The sequence below is a fragment of the Theropithecus gelada genome, chromosome 2 (genome assembly GCF_003255815.1).
Source record: "Theropithecus gelada isolate Dixy chromosome 2, Tgel_1.0, whole genome shotgun sequence".
NCBI classification, from domain to species: Eukaryota; Metazoa; Chordata; class Mammalia; order Primates; family Cercopithecidae; genus Theropithecus; species Theropithecus gelada.
Window position 1 is genome coordinate 41,621,547 of NC_037669.1, and position 16,594 is coordinate 41,638,140.

The window sequence follows — 16,594 nt, forward strand, 5'->3', positions numbered from 1 at the left end:
CATTCACCATCATCTCGGTGACTACTTTTTATCTTTCCCGTGTGTTTCTTGGATTCCATGTTGCCTTCTTTCTCAGGTTATTCCCTCTTATCTAAAAATGTCTTTGGTCTGTCCTTATCTTTAATTAATAATTTGGTTGGGTATAGAATTCTAGTTGGAAATCATTTTCCTTCAAATATGTGACAGTCTCACTTCAATACTTTTTAGCTTCCAATGTTGCTGTCAAGAAGTCCTTTTGTTCCTAGTACATCTCACAGTATTATGAAACAAATGTGGAAGTGTTTCTGTCACTGTATTGGACACTTAATTGGTCCCCTTAATCTAAAATTTGTGACATTCAGTTCTGGGAAATCTTCAGTTATCTGACTTTTTCTCTTCTGTTTTTTCTTGTTCTTGATTTCAAATGTTTGGCTGTTTGACCTCCTAGACTGGCAGTGTTTTCTATCCATCTTTTTTTTTTTTTTTTTAAATTAAAGATTCTACCTTTTTTTCTTTTTCTAATGATATTTCATATGTTGACCAGGCTGGCCTAGAACTGCTGAGCTAATGCCATCCTGCTGCCTTAGCCTTCTGAGTAGCTGGGATTGCAGATGTGTGCCTCTGGCAAAATCTTTTTTCCTTGCTTTCTGTGAGATTTCTTTAACTTTTCTCCCACAATCCTTTTATTAGTCTTTCAGTTTTCCCTGTCGAATTTTATTCTGTGTGTTCCCTTTTATATGGTATCTTGGTTTTGTTTCATATATTATGTTTCCTTATCTCTCTGAGGATATTAATAACAGATTAAAAACATTTTTTCCTTATACCTGCAATGTTTATATTCTATCAAGTAGTTTTATTCCATTTGCTTTGTCTTTGGCTTTCCTTAGATATTCAGTGATAATTATCCTTTAGTTGATATTTAAGAGTGGGCACTAAGAAGCGGTTTAGAAAATTTCCCTAGTACCCTTTACTTTTTTGGTATTTTTTTTTAAGACAGGGTCTCACACTGTCACCCTGGCTGGAGTGCAGTGGCTTGATTATGGCTCACAGCAGCCTCAAACTCCTGGGCTCAAGTGATCTTCCCACTTCAGCCTCCTGAGTAGCTGGGACTACAGGTGTGCGCCACCAAGCCCAGTTAATTTTTTGTAGAGAAAGAGTCTTATTATATTTCCTAGGCTGGTCTCAAACTCCTGGGCTCAAGTGATCCTCCTGCCTCAGCCTCCCAAAGTGTTGGGATTTACAGGCGTGAGCCACCGTGCCCGGCCTTGTTTTCAGTATGGTACTTGAGTTTTCAACTGTGCTTGCATCCTTCTGTTGAGACTCTCTTCTTTCCTTCTATTCTCCCCTTTCATTTATTTTTCTCTTTTAGCAAATTTCCTCAATTTTTAGCCACTGGAGAAACAACGCCTCTGTTTTTGCATCAAGTAAGAGAAGAACAGAAGGTGGATAACCGTTCTGGCCTTTCTTTTCCTGCCGAGGACACTAATAACCGGTTCTTCCTGAGGGACGAGTTCATTGAAAGGATATTCCTACTCCTTTATACTCCTTTATGTTACTTTTTTTTTTTTTTCAGGCTGGATCTCATTCGTATTGTCCAGGCTGGAGTGCAGTGGTGTGATCACAGCTCACTGCAGCCTCAACTTCCCAGGCGCAGGTGATTTTCCCCACTTCAGTTTCCCAAGTAGCTGGGACTACCAGTACGTGCTACCATGCCTGGCTAATTTTTGTATTTTTATTAGAGATGAGGTTTTGCCACATTGCCCAGGCTGGTATATTACTTTCAATGAGGCTAATGAATTATTTCCCATTTTTTTCTTAGCAAGGTCAGTAGCAGTGCCAACAGAAGTATAATGTGAGTCATATAAGTAATTTCAAATTTTCTAGTTGTCACATTAAGAAAATAAAAAATGGGCAAAACAATATTTACTGAGTTATATAAAACATATAACTCTGTATACACAAAATATTAGTATTTCATCATGTAATCAATATAAAAAAGTATTAATGAGATACTTTACACTTTTTTTCATGCTATGTTTTCAAAATCTGGTGGGTATTTTACACTTACGACACATTTCAATTTGGACTAGCTACATGTCAAGTTCTTCATAGCCAGCTACGTATGCTTAATGATTATTTTATTGAACAGTGCAGGTCTCTAGTGTGTCTTAGAAAAGGATACCTTAGGCCAGGCACAGTGGCTCACACCTGTAATTCCAGCACTTTGGAAGGCTGCAGCGGGAGGATCACTTGAGCTCAGGAGTTGGAGACTACCCTGGGCAACAAAGTGAGACTTAGTCTCTACTGAAAAAAAAAAAAAAAAAAAAAATTAGCTGGGCCTGGTGGTGCAAGCCTGTAGTCCCAGCTACTGTGGAGGCTGAGGCGGGAGGATCTCTTGAGCCTCGCAGATCAAGGCTGCAGTGGGCTATGATTGTACCACTGCACTCCAGCCTGGGAGACAGAGAGAGATTCTGTCTCAAAAAAAAAAAAAAAAAAGAAAGGATGCTTTAAAAATATGGCAAAATGTATCCTTTATTGACGATTGCCTTGTTATACTTTTCTCTATTTTTCTATTTCTTTTCTCAGTGTACTTTCCCATTTTTCTTTCTCTTTTCCTTCTTTGAAAGTAATTCTTGGCCAGGCATGGTGGCTCACACCTATAATCTCAGCACTTAGGGAGGCTGAGGCAGGAGGGTCGCTTTAGCCCAGGAATTCAAGGCTGTGATGCACTGTGAACACACCACTGTACCTGGGTGACAGAGTGAGACCACGTTTCTTTAAAAAAAAAAAAAAAAAGTAATCCTCTTATTTCCTTTTCCATTTTGGCTAACTTCACTTTGACTTCATCTTATTTTTATTAATGAGATGCAAAGACTATAAACATGACTTTGACCCATCCCTTTTTGCTCTTAAACAGAGACGCATTCCTTTTTTTTATTAATGAGATGCAAAGACTATAAACATGACCTTGACCCATCCCTTTTTGCTCTTAAACAGAGACTCAATTACCTTTTTTTTAAGCAGATATGAGGCAAATGCGACTAATCTTCCTTTTGTGCCACTGGAAAGTATAAAAGCCAAAACAACTTTGCCTTCATAGCCTTCAGATACATTCTTATAATGACCCCTACTTCTTTCTCTAAGAAATGGTAGGCAAACCAGGATATTTCACTTTATAGTAGAGGATCCTTTTACAAAGTATTTAGGGTCATCTAAATCAGGCAAGTAGTAAGTCAACTTAATAAGGGCCCACCTAATTCTATGACAGGGAAGACTTTAAAAAGGAGGTATTTATGAGTTAAAAGTGTTAGAAAGAAGCCAAAGGTTCCTCCAAAGGAAGTGTCTCCAACCCTGATATCAACTGGTTAATCCTTAGATGACTTTGTTTAGCAGAAGGTAAATATCAGGAGTATGTGTGATTCAGTGATAGTGCAGGACTGTTTGTTGCAGATACAACCTGAGATCCCCAGAAGAGCCTGAAGAAGGAGTAGGAGGCAGGCATCTCTTCCTATTTCTCTAGCATTTATTCTACTATGTTTTTGGATGATTAAAAAAAAAAAAAACTTTGTAAAAAGTTAATCACAGAGACTGTTCAAAATCTATCACAGTAGAAAACTGAAATTGACCTAAAAATTCAATAACGGATTGTTAAGCTAAATGCTATAGGACCTGAAATCCTAATATGAAAGTTAACCATGTATAAGACAATAACTGGATGTTAGGAAAACTGGTCATTAAATTTTATTTTATTTTATTTTATTTATTTTTTTTTTTTTTGAGACAGAGTCTCTCTTAGTCGCCCAGGCTGGAGTGCAGTGGCGCGATCTCGGCTCACTGCAAGCTCCGCCTCCCGGGTTCACGCCATTCTCCTGCCTCAGCCTCCCGAGTAGCTGGGACTACAGGCGCCTGCCGCCTCGCCCGGCTAATTTTTTGCATTTTTAGTAGAGACGGGGTTTCACCGTGTTAGCCAGGATGGTCTCGATCTCCTGACCTCGTGATCCGCCCGCCTCGGCCTCCCAAAGTGCTGGGATTACAGGCGTGAGCCACCGCGCCCGGCCTGGTCATTAAATTTTAAAAACCACCTTGTGCTATGCTTTTCCAAGGCAACAAAATAGTACTATGCTCTAGAGAGATCACAGAAAGATTGCTATTTAAGAACATGAGGCTGGGTGTGGTGACTCATGCCTGTAATCCCAGCACTTTTGGAGGCCAAGGTAGGCAGCTCACGAGGTCAAGAGATCGAGACCATCCTGGCCAATATGGTGAAACCCAGTCTCTACTAAAAATACAAAAATCAGATGGGCGTGGTGGTGCGTGCCTGTAGTCCCAGCTACTCAGGAGGCTGAGTCAGGAGAATTGCTTGAACCTGGGAGGTGGGGGTTGTAGTGAGCCAAGATCGCGCCATTGCACTTCAGCCTTGCAACAGAGCAAGAATTCGTCTCAAAAAAAATAATATATATATATATATATAAAAAATTCTACAATTAAAATGTTATAATGATCTAAATATACCTAATATCTGTGCATTAAAAAAATCAAATATCACATGCTGCACTTGCAGAGAACTTTGTAATTTACAAAATACATTCCCATGAATTAGGGTAACTGATCCACATAACAACTGAGTGAAAAGGGTAAGGGTAAACATCTATTCACACATCAAGCACATGTGATGAGCTGACAACAATAAGACTTAGCTCCTTATTCCTGAAGAACTCACAGCCCAAGTAAGAAGGGAAATAATTAACAAAACAACATTGTAGTATAGTAAATGATGTACAAGGTTCTAAGGTAGTAAGTACTAAGGACTGAGTGTCTAAACCAGCTTGGCCAGAGGTAAGGAGGTTTTCTTTTACAAAAGAAAAAACTAAGGCTCAAGAAAACTAAGTGTCTTGATTAAGGCTTTATAACAGGTAATTAGCAAAGTCAGGTTTGAACTCATGTTTTTGCCTCTTGATTCAGAGCTCTTTTCACTACATTAGACTCACTGCTCTTTGAAGTGTGACAGCTGCTTTATACTCTGTGAGAGACTGCCTCTGTTGGTGAAAATTTTTCCTTTCCCTGTACCCTCTCCAATGTTTCTGGATAATCAATGCTGATTTCTCTTCCATTTCCCGATAGTGTTTCTCCACCTGACCTAAAAAGATGATAGACACTATTACAACATACTCACTGCCATGCTTTCTTAAGTTCTGGAATCAGGACAATGATAATAATAATCTTGCTTTCTTTTTATTTTTGCCAATACTGTTCACTAATTTTCCCAATTCTATTATTTTACCATGGTTCTAAGATTTTAGAAACAAAGCTTTCCCAGATTATGCAGCTTCTTTAGAGAAAGAACTCATATAATATTTTTGTGGTAGAGTAATAAGAAAATCGCTGAAAATCCAACATTAAAAACATTTTAAAAAACCCAAAAAACCAAGAATCCTAAGCACACGATTAAGAAGTCATTCAGTAGCATCAGAGGGAAAGGGAAAAATGTATGTATGTGTTCTCTCTACATGCTTCCAAATTTCTCTTAAGTCACTCAGTCAGTTATATAGATGACTTTCTTTTTGCTTTCTTGGAGTTGCTCAGCATACAACCCAGGGTTCACAGTACATACATGACAGAATAAGGTAGTAGAATTGTTAATAAAAAGGGGAGTGTATTTGGGGGAGTATAAGAAACTGATATAATTTAATGATCAATTGGATATAGAGGTAAAAGAGGGAAAGGACTCTAGGATGTCTCAAATGGGAAACTGAGTAAGTTACTGGTGCCATTACCTGAGATGGGGAATAAAGGAAAAGGAAATCTGAGGGGTAAGATAATGACTTTGGTGTTTGGGTTGCCTGTGGATATCCAGGTAAAGCTGGATCCAATAGGCAGTTGGGTACAGAGGTGTGTTATTCAATAGAGTAGACATTATCCACAAGTGGCTACTTGGGTTAAAATAAAGTAAAATTAAAATTCAGGTACTTCAGTACACTAGCCACATTTCAAATACTCAGTAGCCATCTCTAGCCACTGGCTACCCTACTGGATGGTACAGATATACAACCTTTCATTTTTGTAAAAATTTCTATTGGGCAATTCTCCTCTAAGAGCTTAGGAGAGTAGGTGAAGACAGAGACCAGATTTGAGACTGCTCAGCACTCAGTTGAGAGTTGAGCTGTAGTTATGGATGGATACCCCAGGAAGAGCAAAATGACAGGAATAAGGTGAGGATGGAATCCTAGAAAACATCTATATTTAATGGAGATGAAGTGAAATAAAAGGCTAGTGAAGGACCCTGGATTGAATAACAAGACGACAGGTAAAAGAACTTGAAGATAATATTGAAACCACTAAGACCTCTCAGACCACACCTTATTATTAATTTCAGCTTAGTCTGTTAAAGGTGGAAAGAAGATGTCACAACATTTGTACTAAGGAATGAGTTAAGTTCTGATGGCAGAATGTGATAATATTCCAACTCCTTATTTCAGTTCAAGAAGTATCTTTGTGTCTCTAACAGCTATCTTTATGCATAAATTTTTATGTTTCACTAAACTATCTGAAGGATAAGAAAAAAAAAAACCGGTGGGCAGATTGTTCATCATCAACGAATAGGTCTGAATCAAAAAAATAGTAACCATTTTTGAACTCAGAAGATTTAATAAAGTTTATCTAAAAAACAGAGAAAAAGGGCAAAAGTCCAAATTTTTAAAAAATCATCATGTAGCTAGAAAACTTGGTTTGTTAAAAGATAACCTAAATATTCTTATGTTTATAAAGTTGATACTGCCACTCACCTGGATGAACTATTTCGAGCATACTCAGTCGCAATTCTCGAGAAAGTCTCATGGCTCTCTGTCTTTGAAGCTGCAATCGTAATTTGAGGTCCTCCTCTTCCTTCTGCCTATTTATCTCCAGCAACATCTTTGTTCGTTTAGATCTGTGGTGGAAACAGTGTGTTATACATAATTTTCATAAATCATATGAAAAATGCATAACCTCCCTGGTAATCAAATAAATGTAAACAGAAAAAATTTTAAGGTAATTTCTAGTGTTAATAAGGTATAATAAAATAGCCTGTCATCTGCGGCTGTTGTGCAACCTTTCTGGAGAAATATTTGAATATACGCATTAAAAGTCTGGAAAAATATTTGAAATATATAAATAAAAAGCCTTAAAAGTGATGACCAATTAGTTCCATTACAAATAATATCCTTGAGGAAATAATCAGATATATATGTAAAAACTTCTGTTCAAAAATGTTCTCCACAGTATTACAACAGTAACAAGTTGAAAACAAACTTTGTCTCACAACAGGGAGTTGGATAAATAGATAGTGGTTCATTCACCTGATGGGATGGGATTATATGAACTATGAAAAAATAAAATGTTCGAAGAATATTTAGTGACATGAGAATATATCAATGATCTAATGTCAGGTAAAAGTAAAATCAGGATATAGAAGGATGAGATCAAAATTGTGTCAAAAAATTTACATTTACTTACACAGAAAATTAAATAAAAAACATTAAAATTTCAAGTGATTTTTACTGCATGATGTGATTACAGTTGATTTTTATTTTCTTCTTATGCCTATTTCTCAATTATTGATAACTGAACATTACTTTTAAAACTGGTTATGAAAACCTTCATGTGGCCACATTTTATATAATTATCATTTCTGTATTACCTCCTTTTATTCACCAAAATTTCTCCTTAGCCATTCCCATCTAGTTTTTCTTGCTTCCAATATCACTATGTAAGGAGACTACAAGTGTCAGTTTACAGTAAATATACTCAAAATGCTTTCAGATACCCACAGAAAAAGAAAACGAGGATAAGAAGAGAGACAGAATAAACTAGTTTACCTCTATAGACTTAATTTGACATGTGTCTCTCCCAAGAACATTTTCTCTTAGATCTTTTTTTTAAACTGTATTCTTAGAATTAAACTGTAAACAAATGTGGTACCTTGGCTATAGCTTTGTACTCTTAATAGCCAGACGTCATTATAGTATAATTAGAGAGGATTATTATGATTTTTCAACTGAATTTTCAACTCAAAATAGTTTATTTTGATTAAATTGTTTTGATAAAATGTTGTGTGCCTGTGGTTGTTTCTTATAAATTCTTCCATCAATTACAACTTAAATTTTCTCTAGCTTTCTACTTAGGACACAGTAGAGAATTTGTTTTGAAACTTCTTTCTTATCTCTCTTATGAAGACAGAGAAGACCTCAAAAGTGTATGTGTGTCAAAAGGTTCTAGAGAAGATCTAGGAAGTGTCTCTTGCTCTTTGTGAAAGCTGGAAATGAAGCAGGTAAGGGCCTCTCCCTTCCCAAAGAATAGCTGATGGCATCTTGCCTGTTCTACAGAACTCCTTCGCCTCAAAACTTCTGGGTTATACAGCATGCAGATAATAATGTTTTATCTTTTACCCATTCATAGAGGGTAAAAGAGAGCAGGCACTAAACACAGCCTCCTTTTAAACTGGTTTTTAAAAAACTAACTCTGTGGCTCGGTGCACTGGCTAACACCTGTAATCCCAGCACTTTGGGAGGCCAAGGTGGGTGGATCACCTGAGGTCAAGAGTTCGAGACCAGCCTGGCCAATATGGTGAAACCCCATTTCTACTAAAAATACAAAAATTAGCCAGCTGTGGTGGTGTGTACTTATAGTCTCAGCTACTTGGGAGGTGAGGCAGGAGCCTGAACCCGGGAGGTGGAGGTTGCAGTGAGCCGAGATCGTGCCACTGCACTCCAGCCTGAGTGACAGAGTGTGACTCCACCTCAAAACAACAACAACAAAAAACTACCTCTTTCTAACTTCTAACTGACTATAGATTATAGTGTTTAATACTGCATCATCAATATTTTAAATATCATTTCATACTATTAGTATGAAAAACATAGTAATCATTAAAATTACATCTGTTAGAATATTTAATCTGTCAGAAAACCAGGTTTGGGAAACAATTTAGGTATGTAGGCTATGAAATATGGCAAAAATGAAAAGACTATGGAGCATGAAGGTGGAAGTAAAGTACAAACCAGAAAGACAGGACAAAAGTGAGGTTTGGTGATTTAAATAGGGACTAAATTGTAAACAGATGTGCTTACTGGATTCATGTTTTACTTTCATGTTTGAAAACATTAGGAACTGATGTGATTTCGAATGTAATTCCCCCATTTATTATTAAATAACATCTAGTTATTTTGTTCAGAGTTTCTATAATCACTCAAAAATCAAACAATTATTCTTCCAACTGGTTTCTTTGTAAGAATTAGTAGGCACTGGACCACCTGGCCTCTGTATTACACTTCTGAAAATAAAATGACTGATCAGATGTCATATTCTGAAAATAAGTAAATTCCATGATTTACATTTAATCAGTCTGAATTTTTATCATTAAAGTGGGAGTTGACCAAACTTTCTGCTGCCAAGACACTGTGCCTCAGAGGGAGAGAAAAAAGATACTATTCTGCATTTAAGAAGCTCAGTTTCAAGGTGAAATCAACAAATGTAATTAAAACACTTAAAAATCAGCACTATGATAGAGGTAGGTAAATTGTAAGGTTTCTCTAAGAGAACTAGAGCAGCTGTTAGCTGCTTCAGAAAACTTTGCTGAAGAAGAGTACTTAAGAGACAATAAAGTTTCTGAATATGAGAAATGACTAAATAAAAAAGAAACCACTATGAAAGTGCGTTAGCAAGGGTGTGACTATAAAAGAATGCCTCTTGCTGAATCTAAAGAACACTAATCAATCTGAACCCATAAGTGTGACTGGTGGGCAGTCCCTCTCCCAAAACCATGGGAGGGGGAAATTACTGAGATAAGACCTGAGCACAAAAAGACAGAAATAACCTTTGAAAAAAAACCAAGCTACAAAGGAAGCAAGAGACATTTGCATGAACTGTAACAACTAATAGAAGAGGGAAGGTGCTGAACTGGAGCAAACTGAAAATTAAAAAATTAAATAGAATCCAACAGGTTAGAACTGCATTTCAGTATATTCTGGAACCTCAAATGCAAAAATACTGGAAAGGTAACAAACACAAAATGTGAGACTTAAATAATTTTTGCTTCACTGTTTATCTTTTTTAATGGAAATATTTATTAACTCTTCTGGTCACATAAAGAAAGCAATGGAATTTCTATTTTAAAATAATGGAATATTAGATTCCATAGAATTTTTCCACTTAGAAGTGGGAAAAAGTCTGTAATCCTGGGCTACTTTTAAATAGAGATTTTAATATTGAAAGAGAGAGTATATGAGCAAATTTGGCAACTATTGTGGGACTAAACATTAATGCTCTGAATCCATGTATAAGAGTGCCTTTAAATTTAAGATGCCCGATAACTAAGGATGACAGCAGGTAGAACCCATAAGTAATACCTACTCTATCTGAATTCACCACCAAAGGCAATACCAAGAGCACCTCAGATTCTTTGGGTAGAAAAATATATACTGTGACTCAAAAAGTACTCAATATTTCTCAGATTTATCTAACCACAGAAATGCTTTTTTTTTAAAAAAAAAAAACAGTTTGTAAGATAGGCAATAAACTTTGAGTAATAATAGATCGATAACACTTGCCTCTCAGTATTATCTATTTAACGCATCTATTTGTCTAGCTAGATTTGTAAATTTTCAAGGACAGAAAATGTGCCATATGCATTTTTCCTCCTATCATTTTCTAAGTGCCAGAAAATATGCTAAAAACTTTGTATTATCTCAAATTTTACATTATCTTGATCATACAAGTGTATAAACTATTATTCTCGTTTTATAGATTGGAAGTTTGAGGCTGAGAGAGGTGGGGCATTGTCCAAGTTCACTCAACCAGTAAGTTGCTGAAATGAGATACAAACTCGAATCTGTTAAACTGCCAGGGGATGGATCCCCTGGCATATACTAGGCACTTGATATGTATTTAAAAATTAATTCTTTTCTTTGCTACCAATAATATTGACACCCAATAATATTTTAAATCCATCTTGAATTCTTCCCTGAAGAAAACGTTCATCAATTAATAGGATACCCACTAAGAGACACAGTTAGCTAGAGTGATTTCAATGTCTTCAACTCTGTGACTACATAGTATTTTGAACCCCAGAGCTATTTTTAAATGTTTTTATAACTGAGAAATGTATCTGCAGTTATTAAAAGAATAGTTTCAGTTTTCTTTAAAAAACTAACTTCTGTAAAATGCCAGTTTCATTTTAATGAACTAAAGCTTGGCTGTAAGTTAGGCTGCATGAAAAAGTCACCTCTGAAACAGTTCTTTATCATAAATTACCTAGCAGCTAAGTTACTTTTTCTTGTTCTGTGACCTCGGAGAATCTGGATTGGTTAGTCATTTCAGAAAGTGGGCTATGTCTTCAGTATTTCCTTTTCAGTCTACTTGAAATAAATGCCAAACTATATCATAATTCAATGAAGATATCCATCGAGGCCATATTTATTCAGGAAAATCAGGTTAACAGACTTAAACTCTTATATGCATACATGTTATTGTTGTAATTATATACACACAATCATGATAACTGTTGGTTTTGAGGGTTTAATAATATAACTATCGTTGGCTTCCTTTGTAGGCTTGTCCCCTCCCCAAATATCTTAAGTGGATGGGATTGTATATTTAACACATTAGATTCCTGTCTTATGTCCTTTGCTTTGAAAGTGCATCTGGTTACTGGAGTGTTGGTACCCAGAAATGTAGAGAAAAAGAACGAAAAGATAACAATAAACATACTAGGAAATTTTTAAAAAATCACCTAAATTTCAATTCAACTGTACTCTAGTAAGATTCTCTGATCATCAATCCCCTTACCAAAATTTTTTACCTGAAACTCCTCTGCAAAGCAATCACAGCAGATGGAAGCTTCTTTAATCTCTTCCTTGTCTGAAAACCCTTCCAATAGGCTTGAATTAAGCATGCTGCTTGATGTAGTTTCTGAAATTAAATGCCAAAAACAACTTAGAGATATCTCTAGGAAGGTCTTAAAAAAAAATACCTCTTAAAGTATCAGGCCAGGGCAAGTATTAATCTCTAGCTCTAACAAGATGGGTAGGGATATTAAACCTTACCTCCCAAAGGAGGTATGTTAGGCTCGATAAGGCAATTTCTAGAACATACTCAAGATATAGTCTAGTTAGCTCCAAATTCTCCCTGGATAATCTCACTTCCATTTCCTTTTCAAAGATTTTATAGTCCGCCTGACCTTTCATAATCTTTTTTGAGCTACCATGTTAATGTTTTTATTTAATAAGCAGTCAACCTAGTTAGGTTCAAACTATAAGCTCTGTTGACCATTGTGGATGGTTGCTTGAATCTCTGTCTAGTTCTGTAAGCTTTTGGTATGCTATTCTCCTGATGGACCATTGGGCTTAAAAGGTCAGTGAGCTGTCTGAGTTCTTGACTGAATTCTGTCACAGTCTCCTGTTTACTTAGTAGACTTCTGAGTCCTCACATGGAATGAAAAAGAGTACAGCTATTAATAATAAAATGTGATTTCTATGATTTTGTTACCTAATCAATATGAATTTGAGCACATGCATAGTTTTGAGATTAATCTAAACTCATGATGGTTCATATATACAGAAAAAAGAAATTCCCTTCTTCTGCATTCTTCCTTCCAGCCTCCCCCAACCCATTCTCCTGCCTTACTGGACTTCTTTTCATGGTTTCTGCTTGTATTTTTAAATTTATTGCCTTTTTGGTTTTGGATTTTAGATACACAATGTCCCCTTTTCCTTTTAAATTAAAAAATATATTTAGTCATTTTAGACGTTTTCCATATTTAAGTCTTTATCTGGAAATCAGAAAGCTATATGCCTCTTCCTGTTGGAATGGGCTATTTAGAGCCATCATTTTGAGTATACTAGAGGAAGTATGATGAAATAATCAATAACCTGCTGCCTCAAATTTCTAAATAATTTTTATTAAGACCATTTCTTACACAAACGAAAAGGTGTTATTGTTGTATCTCAAAGAACAAGAAGGGTAGCCATAGGTGACCATAAATACAGTTTGCTACCATTAGAGATTTTTTTGGAAAAACAATTTTAAAATTTTAAATAGCTTATAGATAAAATAAGATAAACATTATAGATGGGGCTTTCATGAAAAATGTTGAGTGAAACTGATGTGGCAGTATCTATAAACAGATGAAAATGGGAGATTGAAATTATGTTTTTCAGCAGGTTGAAGGCGGAGAGATACAATTTTGTAACATTATATTTTAAAGATGGGGTTTTGCTATGTTTACCAGGCTGCGGTGCAGTGGCTATTCATGGGTGTGATCATAGGGCAGTCTCCAATTCCTGGACTCAAGTGATCCTCCTGCCTCAACCTCCTGAGTAAAAATTTTAAAGATATTTCTATTTTGGGAGTATTTTGCTTGAAGTCTTAAGAGAAAGAAAGTGAGGAACATTTAAGGAAAACTAAGGTTTAATACAGTCAGTGAATATCATGCAATTTTTTTTTTTTTTCTGTAACTTAATACCTGCTCTTCTACTTCCTGACAGACCGTTGGGCTTAAAAGGCCAACGAGCTGTCTAAGTTCTTGACTGAATTCGGTCCCAGTTTCCTGTTTACTTAGTAGACTTCTGAGTCCTGAAATAGAATAGCAAAACGTACAACTATTATTATAACAATAAAATATGATTTTGTTATCTAATCAGTATTAATTTGAAGCCAAAAAGTCTGGCTTAAAAACAAATGAAAACAAGATTAATCACATGATTTTTCTTTTTCCTTTTCTCAGAGACTTCCAGGTTGAAATCTTTAAGATATTCCTTCCTCCTGAGAATTCTTCCGTGCTCAATTGTGGGATCTGATAAAAAGAAAATCAGTCTAGACAATCTCTTTAATAAAAAAAAAAAAGGAGGAGGATGGAATCACTGTGGTAAATCAAAAAGTAGAGATAAATTTTTTTTATTTGAACATAAATACTTTAAGTGGAAACATTTTAAAGGTAAATTACTACAGACACATATTCAGTAAAAGCTTGTCCTGTGGAAGCACTCATGCAGATTATTATGTCATTATTAGTTGAAAAAGATTATTAAATATGAACATATGATAACATATATAATTTGGGGCAAATCAATAGGTTCCTGGGAAAACATTATAGGTGAAGTGCTACAACACTAGGATAGTACATTTTCATGCCAAAATAATACATAGCAGCAGTAAAAGGTACAAAGTAAGTACCATTTCCAGGTACTTGAAATGGTGTATTATAATGTGTGTATTCAAAATAAATACATAAGGTAAAATTGCCTTGTAGTGTATAATTGGGGAAACCACTGTGTGGCTCTTTTAATGCCTTATACTCTCTTCAAGACCCAAGTTCTCAGCAGTATTAATAATTGTAAAATATCTTCAGGAACCTGAATTAGTTCTGCTATTGAGATATAAGTCAAAGAAAGGGAGAAGGATTCAGGTAAAATTCCTTTATAACGACTCTGTTGGACATTCACATTTCTTTAGGAATTGAATTACAGAATTGGAAAATGTCTATCTGGCACAGTATCAACTAAAGAACTCTATTACTGGTACTTTTCCTCTCTATTCCTACAATACCCCCAGTAATGACTAATGCAAGGTACATTATTACAATGTCTTCAAAATCATCAAGAATGATAAAGACTTTTCTAGTAGTTTAGGTATTAAATACATCATATTATATTCTAACTTTTAAAAATTCCCATACAGTATCACCCTATATTAATAAGTATATTTAATGGACTAGAATCCCATTTTCTGACCATGTTGAATAAGAAGAATAGGTTATAATACATATATGGCTCTGGTCATCAAAGAAATAAAACAAAGATAACATATAACTTTGCTTGGCAATTAAAAAATATATATACTACCTTTGTGATCTTGGACAAATTACCATGTCTCTGTTTCTATATCTATAAAATAAGGATAAGAATATCTATCCCATAGGATTGTTGTGAAGATTAAATATTTTAACGCATGTAAAGTATATAGAATGTGCCTGACACACAGTGAATGCTCAATTAAATGAAAGCTATTATATAAGAATGTTAATACACTTACTCCTTTCATCCTCAAAATGTCTGACTTTTAATTCACATATGTATTTGAATTTGGAGGTAAGGCAATTTTTTTTTGTTTGTTTTTGAGGAAAGACAGTGTTGAGTAATTATGGATAGTTCAAAATACCATAAGGGCTACTGGGCTCTCAAGCACAGCTCCATTTTCTCCACTAAAGCTGGTCTTGCTAAGGTCACTGATCTTTTTGGTCATTATTTTACTATATTATATGGTATATCCAACACATAACCTTTTTGTCAGAGAGGGAGTAAATATTCATTGCAACCTGATCAGAAAGGTATCTTCCACTTGCTATCTGTAGTGACATGAAGATAGCTTGATTATATAAAGACTTTTTTTTTTCCTGAATTGGTATAAAAATTGATGCCAATTTTTATGTAGAGTTTTATCTACATAGTTATCAACTCTTTAAAATATAAGAATTTTGTTTTTCATAAACCATCAATAAAAAGTTTCTTTTTGAGAATCCCAAGTAAAGAAAGAATGAATGCACTACCTTTGTAGCAGGTACTTTGTCTCAGTAAAATCAAAATTTCCTGATGGGATTCAGCCATCAACAGTAGGAGTTTTGTAGCAGTACTTCTTATGACTGGACTAGGAGTTGAAAAAAGCTTGAAAATAACTTCATCTAAAATTGAATACAGGGCTTTTCTTCCTATTCTGAGTAAATCACCACTAATAGAACAAAATAAAAAAAAAAGTGCCATTACTAATTGATGCACAGGTATCACAACAAATTTAAAATAAAAGATTCAGTAACTTGATGCCGGACTGTGTCCTGATCCAAGAATATAACCACTTTTTAAAATATATGTTGGTTCCAAGAATATATCATATTCAGTCACTTAATATTTATTGAACTCCTACTATGTGCAAGGTACCATGTGTGCTAGGTACAATAGAGAATACAAAGTAGCCAAAGGCCCTCTCCTTAGAGAAGCTTGCAATCAAATCAAGGAGGAAAGATAAATGTGCAAAATACTAAATAATAAATAATTTAAAAGCTTCAAGGCAATGATAAAAGTGAAATCAAGACATGTACACAGTTAATTGTTAAATGATGTACAAAGACAAAAATGCCATAGGAATTCTACCATGTGCTTAATATAGGAGAAACTTAAAATCTTTCCTTGGTATTTCCTTTATTATACTAACAACCCATCTTATATTACTGATGTCATGAAAAATTATCTAAAACTTAGAAATAGTCAAAAGAAAAAGGTTAGTGAGTGTCCTTTTATTTACCCCCTTAAGGAGTATGTGATTTTCTAGGCATATGTACCTCTGTTTAATTTTCTACTCACTATTAAAATATTTTACAATTCTGTAAAAATAGAGGTTGGCTGGTAGAAAACAATGCCAAAGATTCTTATCTAAGAGCAATGTAAACAGACTCTTATTCAAAGCAATACAAATTATTTCTGTCCAGTAGAAAAGGTAATTCTAAAGGCTACATTGCTTTATAAGTCATATTTTCCTATTAGCAAATTTTTAAAAATCAATCAGCAAATTTATTTCTATATTCCTTCAACAA

The 16,594-nt window shown here is 35.0% G+C and overlaps 1 protein-coding gene across 2 annotated transcripts in view; it reads right to left on the reverse strand.

Annotated features, from left to right (window-relative positions):
* Window positions 1-16,594, reverse strand: part of IQCB1 (IQ motif containing B1) — a 76,132-nt gene that overhangs the window by 19,364 nt on the left and 40,174 nt on the right. Inside the window, exons 8-12 of one of the 2 annotated variants that reach the window (XM_025377789.1) lie at window positions 15,557-15,735; window positions 13,475-13,584; window positions 11,813-11,922; window positions 6,762-6,904; window positions 4,968-5,116 (exon numbers count right to left, since the gene is read on the reverse strand). In XM_025377789.1, coding sequence (XP_025233574.1) covers window positions 4,968-5,116; window positions 6,762-6,904; window positions 11,813-11,922; window positions 13,475-13,584; window positions 15,557-15,735 — 691 coding nt within the window. The remainder of the gene's footprint in view (window positions 1-4,967; window positions 5,117-6,761; window positions 6,905-11,812; window positions 11,923-13,474; window positions 13,585-15,556; window positions 15,736-16,594) is intronic. The other variant, XM_025377790.1, reaches the window with a different exon arrangement.